We start from the raw sequence: 13,367 nt of genomic DNA, 5'->3' as shown, positions 1-13,367 counted from the left end.
TAAAAGCCATAATTAGAAAAGAAAGAGTGAAATGATGCACTGCATGACCTACAGCAAATTTTGGCAGGGAAAAATTTCTCTTTTATAGTTTGTTTACATTTTCAGTATGTTTATGCATTCAAATCAAGGTTGAACAATAAAGTAGTATTAGAAGACAGAGAGAAGAAACTGACCGATACCTCTCAAGGTAGCTCTCTGCTGATAGCACATAAAGAACTGGCATAAAGTCTGGTTTAAGAAGTATTCATCTGTTTTTTTCTGAGGGCTAAGTTGTTCACTGTTGTGTTAATGACCACTTTGAATAAAACAAAAAGGAAAAAGGAAAAAGAGGAAAAAAGGAAAAGGAATGAAAAGATCATTTTTAAAAGCACACCTTATAAACCTGTTGAAAAGGAAGACTGTACTACGGATGACACGTGCTGTACGGGATTCTTCATTCTGAGATCTGGACAACGTTAAACCATCATCCATGTGACCTTCATGGTGCATTATTGCCTGCAATACAATAATAAAAAGCAGCCACTGCAAAATGAAACATTATTCACAAATAAGAAGTATGAAAACTCACATAGTAAGACAAGCTAGGAAATTATGAAGTCACATACCCCCAAAAAAGAATTTAATTAAAAACAAATAATCCTGTGTTTTACTCCCTTGTGTCCAAGGACACACTTGTACTGAACCAGCAGTTTCAGTGCCACAATAATCTCAAAGTCACAGCTTCTGTAAACAATATACTGTATTAAAAACAAATTAAAAAAGCAAAAGTCTAAGGGTTTTTTTGTTGTTGTTTGTTTTTCCCAGCATTAAAAATTAGTTCCCTAACACAGCAGCAGATCCCTAAAATATAGACAAGGTCAAAACAGTTATTCTTTACTGGTCCTGATTTCCAAGGATTAGTGGCCACCTTTTCTGACTATGCCTTGAGTCACTACCAATAACCTACAGTTTTTCATGTTTAGTTATAATGACTCTGAAAGTATTCAATCCAATCTACATAACTATTTTAAACTATTTTAGGTTAAAATGTTTTTTTCATACATACACACACACTATTATATTACTTACACTACTAAATTATTCAATACTATGTCTTCTTTTGAATTATTTTAGAATTATTTATTACAATTATTATATTATTATTATAATCACTAAAATTTTACATGTGTATAAAAACTGTTCCCTAAATATGTGTTATTTTTATATAAAATATGTATAGAATATATATGTGCATATATATACACATATATACAATACAGACAAATTATATATAGTATATATATAAAATTATAAGGCATGACCTTCCAAATATACAAGATGTTGCTCTAGCTTTGTAGTTCTGGCATATAAAACAGTAAGAAAATACTACAGTGTGGATGAACATCACCTTTATTTTATTTTATTTTTTAAAAGAAGACTAAAACATATTTTCCTTGCCGAGAAATAATTTCCTGCCAAGTTATACATTTACAATAAACACTAACACAAATGTAGGTTCTGGAAGATGTGTAAAGTTGCAAAAGAATCTTTTTGCTACTTTGTTCCTACAACATGGAAAGAAAAGACTTTGAACTAAAAGCCTCCTCAATCCAAACCACAGCACAAAGGAATCTCATTATATTCTACAGGCTATTACTAATATTTTAGTTTGACATCAAGTATATCCAGATTTAGCAATGCTTGTGGGTTAATGTCTCCAGGCTAACACGTGCACTTTGTTTGGCTTTCAGTTTAAGAATTCAGTACATCACGTAACTTTTCAATATGTGACTAAAAAAACCCAAACACTTTCACAATGAAACAAAGACATGCTTAAAATATTTGAAACCCAGAAATCAGCTGCCTCCTGTAGTTCCCCTCATTCCCCCCGCCCTATCAGACTGTGACTGAATGAAATGCATTCCTATTTACAGTCTTACCTTCCGCTGCACAGAACCCATTCTTACAGACTTTGCATCAGCGGACTGGTATGTGAGCCATAGGCCTGTATCTACATGTTGTATGAAGCATATTGAATCCCCGTATTTTATTTCAGGGGCTCCCATTCCATCCACCTCTTTTCTTGTCCCTATGTCCAACTTTTCCTGAAGAAGAAGGAAAAAAACAATGTATACAAGAACAATAACCAACATGTTAATATTTGCATAAAATATTACATCCTAGGCAATTGCCCAGAACAGGACCTAAAAGAATATTTGAGATCTTTCTTTAATGAAATGATTAAAAAATGGCAAGAGTGTAACTTCTGGTTAAATGTTTAGGGAAAAGATGGAGAGAGAGATCCCATCCACACAAAACCCTAGCTTATTACACTAGGAAAGCCAGGTTTATTCATTCCACCTGCCTAGGAAAGAACTAGGATCATCATTGACAGTTCATATCATTATTGACACATAAAAGCTTGCAAGACAACACCAAATGCATTGAATCCCCTAGCTGAACCAGGCATTAAACTCCAGAAGCTTTTTCTTCGGAATTTCTGTTTCATTCCAGCCTGGAAAAGATGAAGACCTCCCTACAATTTATTGCTGACTGAGAGAGGGCCTTTAACCTGTCACTGCCCATTACTGCCCAACAATGGGCAGTGTATTTCCTGAGAAAAGAAATCCATTTCTGCGTGTTTATGACTGGCCAGTGGACATGCTGTAACAGAAGAATGGCATGACCACACGTCAGTCCAGCTGGTGTTCTATACAGACAGCAGTCATTTCAGGAGAGGAAATTTAGTATCCCAAACAATACTATAGTTTGTAACTGTAATTTGAGGTGTACCCCTGTATCTAGCTCTTCTAAGAACCAACTCCTTTCCCCACAGACATCAGGTTATAAAACAAATAGCCTGTGCATCCCGGTTCATGGCAGATCACCCATTTAATGTCTCCAAAAGTATATGGTTCAACTGACTGATATACCTCTTGTCTGCCTGCGCTAGTTGTTAAATCCAAAGGTAAGTATGGAAAAAAACATGCTACAAAGGATCAGTACATATCTCATTAACTGTAGGAAGGATGTTAATGTAGTTACGCCCAAAACTTCTCAGGGGGCTTCAACCTTCTTCACAGAGAGTTGGATCTGCCTGTTCCTCAGGCTGTCACCACTAGCGCAATTTTAGGCAAAAATCTTCTCCATTGAGAGTAACCAAACCCACATTGACTCATTAGTTCTGATTCATGTGATCAAGTTATTTACATAGAAACCACTCATCATTCTTCTAGGAGGACAGAGAATACATCACAATTGTTGCAGTTGAAGCTGAGACTACTATAATACTGCAGTGGCTGTTTTGCTTTCCCTTTCACAGCTTCAACAGCACAGGCAGCTTCACCAGTGCAGTAACTCCCTGTATTCTGCTTCTCTGTATGCTCACATATACCCAGATTAGAAGCTGCTTAATTTTCACCACTGTTCAAAAAATAATCTGTGTAAATTGCAGACCTATTCTAGGACATACATTCAAGGTGCAAGATGATCTCCTTAACCAAACACAGATTCAACCTCTGCGTCGCCTGATCAGCAGTAGAGGAGAAGCCACTTACTTTAGTTCATCAGAGTAATGTTACAAATAATAAGACCAAAACCTGTAAATGTTCTATTCCTACTACAACCAGGATAGATTAGGAGAACAATTACACCATACACATGTGCCTTCACAATCTGGAAAGACAGCTTCACAGTAAAAGATAACAAAGACTGGGTTTTTGAAATGAACAGAAAACAATCTCTAATTTATTAAATGATTTTTTAAAGAATTGATTAAGTAAATGGAGATGTTATGTAACTAGATTTTCACCCTACAATATGAATGCACGTTTAAGCACCTAAGAAAAACCCCTCAGGTGGAATTCTTATTATTACTTATCATAACATTAAGCTTCCAGATATAATGTAATATATTCATCAATTCCGATAATTAAACTGTTTCTGGATACAGATGTTAATTTCACTATCTTGTAAATGCCTGATTCCTTATGTGCTGAAATTCTTATTAAAATCCTGTCCATTGATACATGGTAATAACTGATTTATTAACACATCTGATGCCAATTACTGAGTTATTGTGTGCTTCTATTTCATTATTAGTTCATTACTTTGTTCATATCATTTCTCTAAATGTTGTATTCAATTCTTTCAAAAGGTAGCACAAATAACCTAAATGTAATAACAGTTGGAAATTGAACAGCTATTTATAATAGGACATTGCATACAAATGATGATACAGGAAAAAATAAATTAGGTCCTGCTATCATATGAAGAAATGACAGTCTGATTTCAAGCTGCAGTCTTTTGAATTTTCTTTATAACTAGAATATAGTGTGAACATACTGTGCTTCTACATTGTAAGAGTTTCTCTTTTTCAAAGTCTTCCTCCTCATAACTAATTTCTTAAGATATGAATATATGAATTCACACATTTTCTCATAAAGCACTGTCAATATCATGAGAGACTGATTTAAAATATTATTCCATACTTTCTTTAAATCTACTGACTGTAACAGAAATCAAAGGGGTTTGATATTGAAATCTTCATTCCAGTTAGATTTAACGTTAAATTTACTCAGCATAAAAATTGGAGTGCCAACAATTTGCCAAACAAGATCTCTGTCCTCAGCTATGTAAGCACACTGACAACTGTGTGTGTAGGTTTAGAGCCCAGACTGAATTCAGTCACAAAATAGGCATCGTAGCCAGGAAAGCATACAGTAAAAGCTGGATTAAACATAGGAAAGAAATGGAAAGCCAGGGTATGGTGTTGGGACAGCAGACATTACAGCATTCATCTGGGAGCTTCAAGACATTGAGCTTTTTTGGGGAGTGATAAGGAACCAAAAATTGTTTATAAAGGGGAAGGTTTGAACAGAGTGCTGGATTCATGCCAATAAACAGCAGGTAGATGAGAAAGTACATATAATGAATCAATCTCATTATCTACTGTAAAATAGTTCATCAGTGAAAATCAGGATCTGAAAAACATCAGAAATCACCATGTCACCATTTAATAATTGCATATTGGTATAGGCATTAAGTGATGCAAGTTTCCAGCCCACTACACTCTTACCATAACCTGTTACTACATAACCATCTGCTAATTCTTCCTACAGCATATTTACAAATAAAAGCTTCAGGTTTATTTGCAGTCTAGGCCCATTCTCAGACCATCAACTCTTTCAAAAATCTTCATTCACTACACTGGAACAGAAACAACTGTTTTTTCCAACAATCTGTAAGCCACCTCAGTAATGCAAAGCAACAAGAATGCACTGGAAAAGAACATGTTTACTGAACAATATGCCACATTTTCTCCAGAAGGATGTGCTCTTTATAAGCAGTTTTTATTCCATGCATACAAGAATACAAGCCCATCTTCACACATTTGTTGTGGGCTAAATGGACAAAGTAATTTTAAATGGTTTTATCTTAATGTTGAAAAAAATTATTCTATGAAACCTTGCCTTAATATGTTATTTTGCTGTAATGTTTCTGTTTAATTCCTTATAACATTCTGAAATTGATTCCCATGATTAAGGCTTATCCTTTCAATTTTATCTCTTGTCAACTGACCCAACTTATACTTTCTGTGGCACACTTTCAGGACTCGCATTCTAGCAGATTTCACTGACTGGAAGAAGGTAACTCATGACTGCTTTTTAAGCTGACATTAATAAATTTCCTATGAAATTTTATTAAGAAACAGGTGACAATAAAAAAAAACACAGGCCATAAAATTCTGTTAAAATTGATGTATTAGAAAAGACTGGGGACACGAAAAGCAAAGACTTTGTACAGAATGTACAAACATTTCTAAGTTTGTAAAATTACCTTATTTCAGTGGAAAAGTGATATTAAGCTAACACTTTTATCAATAAGAATCAATATTTAGCAAATGGGAGACAGAAAAAAAAAAAGATCCTCAGAACTTAATCACTACAAACTGAAGTCTATAAAAAGGAAAGAGCCATGACTGGGGAACAAATCATAGATATCTATGGACATCCTGCCCTGAGTGAAGGGAGACTACAAGAGAGAAAAAAATTTTTTTCTGAATTTCAGATGCCTGAAAGGCTTATATAATTCTCATTTAATGATAATTATTAGGGTAATATATAATAACCAGAGGATAAAGTCCAATTCACAGAAAAAAAACAATGAAGAGACTGTTAGCTCTTCAGGATACCCATATCTTCTGAGTGCTGTTTGGCTTGTGATGTTTTTAAGCTTTCATATTTCTTTATGTTGCTCAAATATTTACAGAATTTTAACACATAAGAAGATTCCGATCTAATTTATAATCTTCCATACCAGAATATCGTGTTCTGGCAAAATAAAATATAAAAGTAATAAAAAAAAAAAGGGGGGGGGGTGTTACTTGGAGCACCTGAGAAAAGTATTTTGGTTCATATAAAACAACTTATAAAAAACTTCAGCTTTCTGGTTTTCTTCCACTTATTTTTTTAAATGCAGTACTGACAAGCTAATGTGTTTAAAATTATGAGTAAGGCCCTTGCAAATAATAAGGTTTAAACAAACAATAAATGTTAAGCATTGACATTTGCATCTGAATCTTCAGATTTACAGGGGATACATTTTCAATATTTTCTCTGCAAACATGAAAGCTTCTTTTCATTTGGAAATTGAAATTATCGTCTGCTCACATGCCTGAAGGAACTCAGTCTTTAACACTGCAAATAAGGGTATTCTTCCCCCATATCTGGTTTTGTCTATTTAGTGCTAACTTATCTGTAGCACGACAAGTGGGATCTTCATAATTCTTCCTTCCACTGCTTTTCAGGTAGCGAAAGGAAGAATTATGACTGTGGCAAAAAAGGACTGAAATTGCCATAAGAAAGATCTAGCCACTTGTCATACTCCCAACTATTATTGCTCTGTATTCAATAGAGAAGATTAGGAACTGCCTCTTATCCAGAAATAATTATTTTGGGCTAACTACATATAGCAACACAAGTGAAAGGTTGGATGGTTTGTCCATACACGCTCAGAGGAGAAAAGACCCCTAAAGCTGCTTATCTTCTCTACAGAAACCTTTCTAGGACTGCTATAATTTTGAAATACTTATTTAACACACTTTGCCAGAGAGGGAAGGCACCTAAAAATGTTTAATGCCTGTATCCTAATGAAGTGAAACATGACACTCCTTTAAGAAGTCCCAAGCAGGAGACTGGATTCATCCTCAGCAATGAAGAGCAAATTATTTACTCCTCCTCTCCATAATTCTGTCTAAATAAGTATTTTGTTAAAATGAATGTTGATATCCACAGAATTAACATCAAATATGATTTTCCAAACTTCCAATTGATTTGAAAATCCACATTTAAATAACAGTAACACTATATCTGTCATGTGCTGACTAGCTTATAGACCCCTCCTAAAATAGTCTCATGTTACTTCACGAATTGATTACCGTAACATGTTTCTACATGCCTCAAAGCCTTTTATCTCTGCTCTGCTCAGCATAGAATAGGTTTGGTCACTTAACAACAACTAAATCAAGAAATGTTCACTTTTTATTTTGAATATGGTAGAACAAAATCACTACAAAATTTAAATCCTCAAAATACTTCCAAATAAGACTGTCAAATTCAGGTTAAAAAAAAAACAAAACCAAAAACCCACAAACACTCAACAAAAAACAAATGAAGAAACTTAAAATGCAACATTTTCTGATGTCCAAAACACATGTGCATATGCTACTTAGAAAACAGAGACGAACTGCTACTTAGAGACGAACCACCTTCTCCGTATCAACAAAAGATACTTTCTGTACTGCTAACAATTCTTGGTTTCAAGTATTTTTTAGACTAAATAATCCATGTCACAGTAGAGCACAGTATATTGGTTCCACTCTTTTTGGAGTAACCCCTGCTGAAGACTCCATCTTGAGAATCAGTGAATGAATTATTTCATCCCTCTTGCTTCAAAGGAGAATAACTGTTGAGATGTATAGTAACTGCAACAGGAATTCCCCAATATAGTTCCACTGCACTGTCTTAAAATATTTAAGTATTTCTATAGATTTTTCTATCTGGTTTAAAAAAATACATTGTCTGGATCTCAAAACTATCACCTGAATGAAAGTCTTTGTTATCAGAGTGCAAAAGTTTATATACCTGTTTTCAGGTGTATATTCATTTCTTATCTTCCCAAGCAGACAAATAATTATCTAAAGTAAATGCTACAGAGAAGTTACTGAATAAATCTGTTTAATATTACTATATATTTTAGAAGATTTTTTTTTTTAAACCAACATAATCATTGGAGAATTTTCAGCAATGTCATGCTGGAGGTGAAAAGTACAAGAAATCAAAGGATATTAAAGAATTTATCATAGTATTCTTTTAAACTGTTTACCCACTACAGAAATACTGTTCTGAACTAGATATGGTTATTGAAGATGTCAAAAGGAAATTCAAACTATGGTAACTTTAAATTAGACTACAGTAAAGTATCTGATGAAAGAAGTCCTGATTAAATAACCCACAATGCTATAATTTTTTTCCTACATCAGCCAACAGATACAAGCAGTGAAGTATTGGAGAACTTAATCAGAAAACCAAATAAGAAATGAGGAAACTGTTCAAAAGTCGGCAAGCAGTAAAAAACAAATAAAAAAAACCCCACAACAACCCACAAACAGACAGCCAGGTAGCATTACCTAAAGAAAATATGATAAAAGAAGCTTTCTAGATATTAATTATACTGAGGTTGTTTTTTGGTTTGGGTTTTTGGGGAGGTTTTTTGGTTGTTTTTTTTTTTTTTTCTTTTTTAACCAATGAAAGGTAGAAGGCTCCAATAATTCATGCAATAGGAAATATCTAAATCCTGCTTAGTAAACACACTGGAATTCCTACTAGTTATAATAATGCTGCACTGATTCCATACCTTGGAAGATCGAAAACAGAATGCTGTAGATTTTACATCCGCTTTCTCTTTGTCTGTAAGAAGAAGACTCTTGTCATCCAGGAGACTTAAATATTTTCCTGTTGTTATATGTCTTAGTCTGAATGGCTGTCCCCATCTAATGTGGCTGCCACTCCACCTAAGAAAGTTCATAGGAAACGTTTGTTTTTTTAAAACAAAACACAGATTTTAACTACTGGCAAAAATATTTTAAAGTACATTACATTGCCAACTAGTTGGTAAAAGGATAAAATTCTAAATGTTGGATGATCAGCAAGAAAATAGCTACTTTGTTGTTATCTCCTATAAAACCATTCCAGTAAATAATCTTAACCTCTTCCTTTGCACAGGCTGCCTTGGTTCAGACTGAATTCTTCTTGAGAGGAGATACAGACCGCCTACGGAAAAGGAGGCTTATGCACAAAGAGCTTAGATCTGCCAGTTCTCTCTCCAACAAATTTCCTCTGCCAGCAGCTGGGGTTGTTCACTCTCCCAGAGCACTCTCCTTTCAGCACTCAGCACACTTTAGGCACACTTTATACATCGTGCAAAAAATGAAATAGCTAAATAAATAAATATTAAAATCCTCCAAAAAATAAATTTTAAAAATCATCAAGCAAAGATCGGCCCAGATTCTTCATATTCTATAGGAAGAAATAAAGGAAGAAAGGCAAAGATTTTCTATCGAAGCTCCCCACGAACTCCTCAAGTTGAGATATAGGTGGCAGGTTTCCAACTTCTTGCCTTGAACTGAAGTCAGCTATTCTCTTCTTCCTGATTAACTCCTCAAGATACATTTGGTTAGGGGTTACCAAGGAGGATGCATTTCACAAAGCTTGTTCAGAAGGCTTCTCAAATATTCCTTAGATTGAAAAACTGCCACAGCTAGGACGTTTTCCTGGATCTTCACAAAACTTTCTTCAGCCTTATATCTTGAAAAGTTTTCACTTTAGATGTATGTGCACACTGCTTTTTGGAGAGGAAATCATGTATTTATTTTGTGTTTGCAAAATGGCCATCATAATGGATTTATGACACACTGCCAAGGTTCTGATGTGCTTCCACAAATATTAGTAATTCTCTATGCTTTCTGTGGCTTGAAATGGCTTAAAATTATCAACAAATGTTCACATAATATCAATGAAATATACAAACACATCCTTATGAACTTAACCTGATTATAAGCTTACTCTCATATCAGAATTTTGTATTACTGCATCTTCTCACTTCCATTTAAACTAATTCCAGGTACACCACTTAAAAACACAAAAAGTTGCTATGCATGTGTTTTGTATATGTTCACATACTAGTCTGAAAATCCCTTAAATTAGCACTTACACAGGTTTAAGTCATTTTCGTTTTCCCTGACACAGCAGATTAAATTACTTACCGATTCAATACAAACATCCATATGTTTAAGCACATCTTCTTAAGAGTTGGACATACTGTATGCAAAGTATGCAAAACCAACTTGGTGGGCATTTTTTAAATGCGGGAGTTTTTAAAATGTGAGAGCAATACCTGGCTTCTGTTTTGGAACCGGATTTGTTCCACTTCACTAACTCAACTTCTAAACTGTTTTAGTTATTGGTTTTAAAGAGGCCAAAGGAATGAAGAGGTCTTCACCTCAAGTATTTTCTTTTGTAAACTAAATAGTGTATTCTGTTTAAGTTGAGGGGAGAGGACTTTGGGGAGGAAGGGAACACGGAAGCTTTGTATCTTAGAAATGCTTTTTTTTTTTTTCCTGTCTTCTACACAGCAAAGTCAGTATACTCCACAAAAGCACATCTAAGTATCAGTGTTCTAGCACAACTTCTGCTTCTCAATTAAGTAAAACATCAGGTCATCAATCCCAGTTATTGTATTGCTGGGTCTGGTAAAATACATCAGCTCTGCACCTTTCATATTATGGGCCATGCTGGGGAGCTGCATTTTCCCTAGTCTGATTCAATTTTCTCTTGGACCAAGTAGCTATGGACCATAAGAAAAAGAAAATTATAAATGTAGTGCAATTGAGTCATGCCCCTAGTTCATTCCTGAAGGATAGGAAAAAGGACAATTCATGTGCACCTACAAGAAAAGCCTTTTGAGCAGAAAGTATCTTGTGAAGCCCTTTCTGACTGCTAAAAATTCTTTTCTGCAATGTGCGAATATGATCCCTGTCACCTTTTGAAAAAGAAAGCAATGCTGAGCAATAGTGTCTGGCATCCCATGGCAGGGCATCCCGAGAGCCAGCCTGCACATGCAGACTGCCCATGCAAGTTTTATGAGAGTTCTCCACTAATGAGTAGAGTTCAGAAACAACGATTCCTTCAGAATCATGTAAAATTAACGGAATTTATATTATATCTGCAGTCACTCTGGGAAGGAACAGAACTGATGGAGGACTTCAGGCATGCATATACTAAGATACAAATTGAAGCATCTACATGAATAGCAATGTGCCTGCAATTCAGCAATGACCGTCTATAGCTATTAGAATATCATACAGGAAAATCAGGAGGTGAGGGACTTGCAGGAGAGTGTGTTATTCTTGGGATTTTATTTTTTTTTTTCCTGGTAAGAAAGTCATGTTCCTTAAAAAGAAAGATTACCGCTGCCTTTGCTTAGTTGTTTTGACAGTTCTCACAATTTCTCTCAGTCATAGATGTTCAAATGTTTACACTTCAAAAGTTTGTATACAATGCCTGTCAAAGTGAAATACATGACAGTGGTAACAGAAACCTGTAATTTCTCAAATCCTCAGGTTGTTCCAGTACCACTCCTTATTAGGGCAGTACATGCAATGAGGAAAATAAAAAGCCAGAGATCCTTCCACAGCTTCATTTTTGTCACTTAAGCACTCTCAAGGTCAATTTTAGTCTAAAGCAAAAATCTCACTGCACTACCAGTGACATTTAACATCATCCTGTTAAATAAAATGCACACACAGAAAACAGCATCATTAGAGCGTAACCTTTCCCTAAGCTGCCCTGATTTAATATCTAAAAAGCAATTATTTATTAGTCACTAGAAATTTTATCACAAACACACATTGTAATACAATTAAGTGCAATTTTGCAGTGCAATTACCTTAACAAACAAGGCACAATTCCTTACTATCATTCCAACACTTCCAGCAATGCAAGGTAGCATTTTTTTGGTAAATTTTTGCCTTTAAAGACTTCCAAGTGCCTTAAACAAGTTAGGGGGTGGCACACATGAATTACTATTTTTAAGGAAAACTGTTCTGATTATGTCACATATAAGCGTCAAAAATGTAAATTGTGAATTCACTAACAGCTATAACAACAAAAAGAAAGCAAAACACGCACAGCATATGTTACATGCACTCTCTACAGGAAATTGTTTAGTTGTTCATAAAAGTGATATAGAGCAGTTTTGAAGATTACGTTACTATTATCAGTCTGGTTTTATAGATATCAATCTGATTTTATCGGAACACTCTTACTATACAAAAAGTGCCCCGCCAAATAAGCTTCTTTTTCTGAGAGAAATTTTACTTACGCAACTCTTAGAGTCTCTAGTCGCCAAAGGGAACGAGCATGAATTGACACGGCACCACCTTCATAATGGACAGTTCTGAAACCCAAGCAAAGGCACAGACTAAATGCTCAGCTCTGTTGGAATAATTAGTCATATTTGTTTGCTCATTTAACTGCATCTTGCATTTTAAGACTGACAAAACAATTATTGCAGCTGTCACATTCAAAGATTATCAGATTCAAAATCCACTCTTATCAACTAAACCTTCAGACTTAGTTGCTCAAATTTTGTTTTAATTGTCTTTAGCATCCATTATTGTGATATTCATAACAACAAGATTTATACAGTGTTTGCTTAGTCAGTTTTCTTAGTGTTTTAAGGACAGAGAATCCAGGAAAAAAAAAATTAAAAAAATCAATAGCCTGATAGAATCTAGAAATATTGTAATTAGCAAAAAACAAATATCAAATGATGACAAAGATTTGTGATCACCGCATACATCTCAGAAGAAAGGCAGAGCTTTACTATTATACTATTATACTCAGAGCTTATACTATTAAAATAACCACACAATTTATTACACTGAACTATGCAAAATTCAGTTATTTGGCACTGTATTTTATTGTCACAGCGCGTGATGTTTTGCAACCACACCGATACAGTCTTCACACATCTCAGATGTTAACAGTTTCCTATTTCCAAAGTTTTTTATGTAATCACCCCTGTAGTTCCTGTATATATCCAGAAATCTAAGTGCTTCTAAAAACCAGTCAATTAAGCCTAAAAATGGCTGATGGTTTTGGGGTTTTTTTTCCTCCATTATTCTACACACAGATAAGTGATCTATATTGGATCCACAAAATGGTTTACATTTATGGTCACCAAAAGGTCTACATAGGTAACCTGGCTTCTCGTCCAGTTGCATCCTGGGCTGCATCAGAAGCAGCATGGCCAGCAGGTCAACGGAG

The 13,367-nt window shown here is 34.7% G+C and overlaps 1 protein-coding gene across 1 annotated transcript in view; it reads right to left on the bottom strand.

The window, feature by feature from the left end:
• RYR2 (ryanodine receptor 2 (cardiac)) overlaps positions 1–13,367 on the bottom strand; it is a 471,929-nt gene that overhangs the window by 231,603 nt on the left and 226,959 nt on the right. Inside the window, exons 11-14 of the mRNA XM_009893652.1 lie at positions 12,421–12,495; positions 8,896–9,052; positions 1,920–2,084; positions 374–495 (exon numbers count right to left, since the gene is read on the bottom strand). Coding sequence (XP_009891954.1) covers positions 374–495; positions 1,920–2,084; positions 8,896–9,052; positions 12,421–12,495 — 519 coding nt within the window. The remainder of the gene's footprint in view (positions 1–373; positions 496–1,919; positions 2,085–8,895; positions 9,053–12,420; positions 12,496–13,367) is intronic.

This window comes from Charadrius vociferus, unplaced genomic scaffold (genome assembly GCF_000708025.1).
Source record: "Charadrius vociferus isolate BGI_N301 unplaced genomic scaffold, ASM70802v2 scaffold309, whole genome shotgun sequence".
NCBI lineage: Eukaryota > Metazoa > Chordata > Aves > Charadriiformes > Charadriidae > Charadrius > Charadrius vociferus.
The sequence above is the reverse complement of the archived record's forward strand: the minus strand, read 5'-3'. Positions and strand labels throughout refer to the sequence as shown.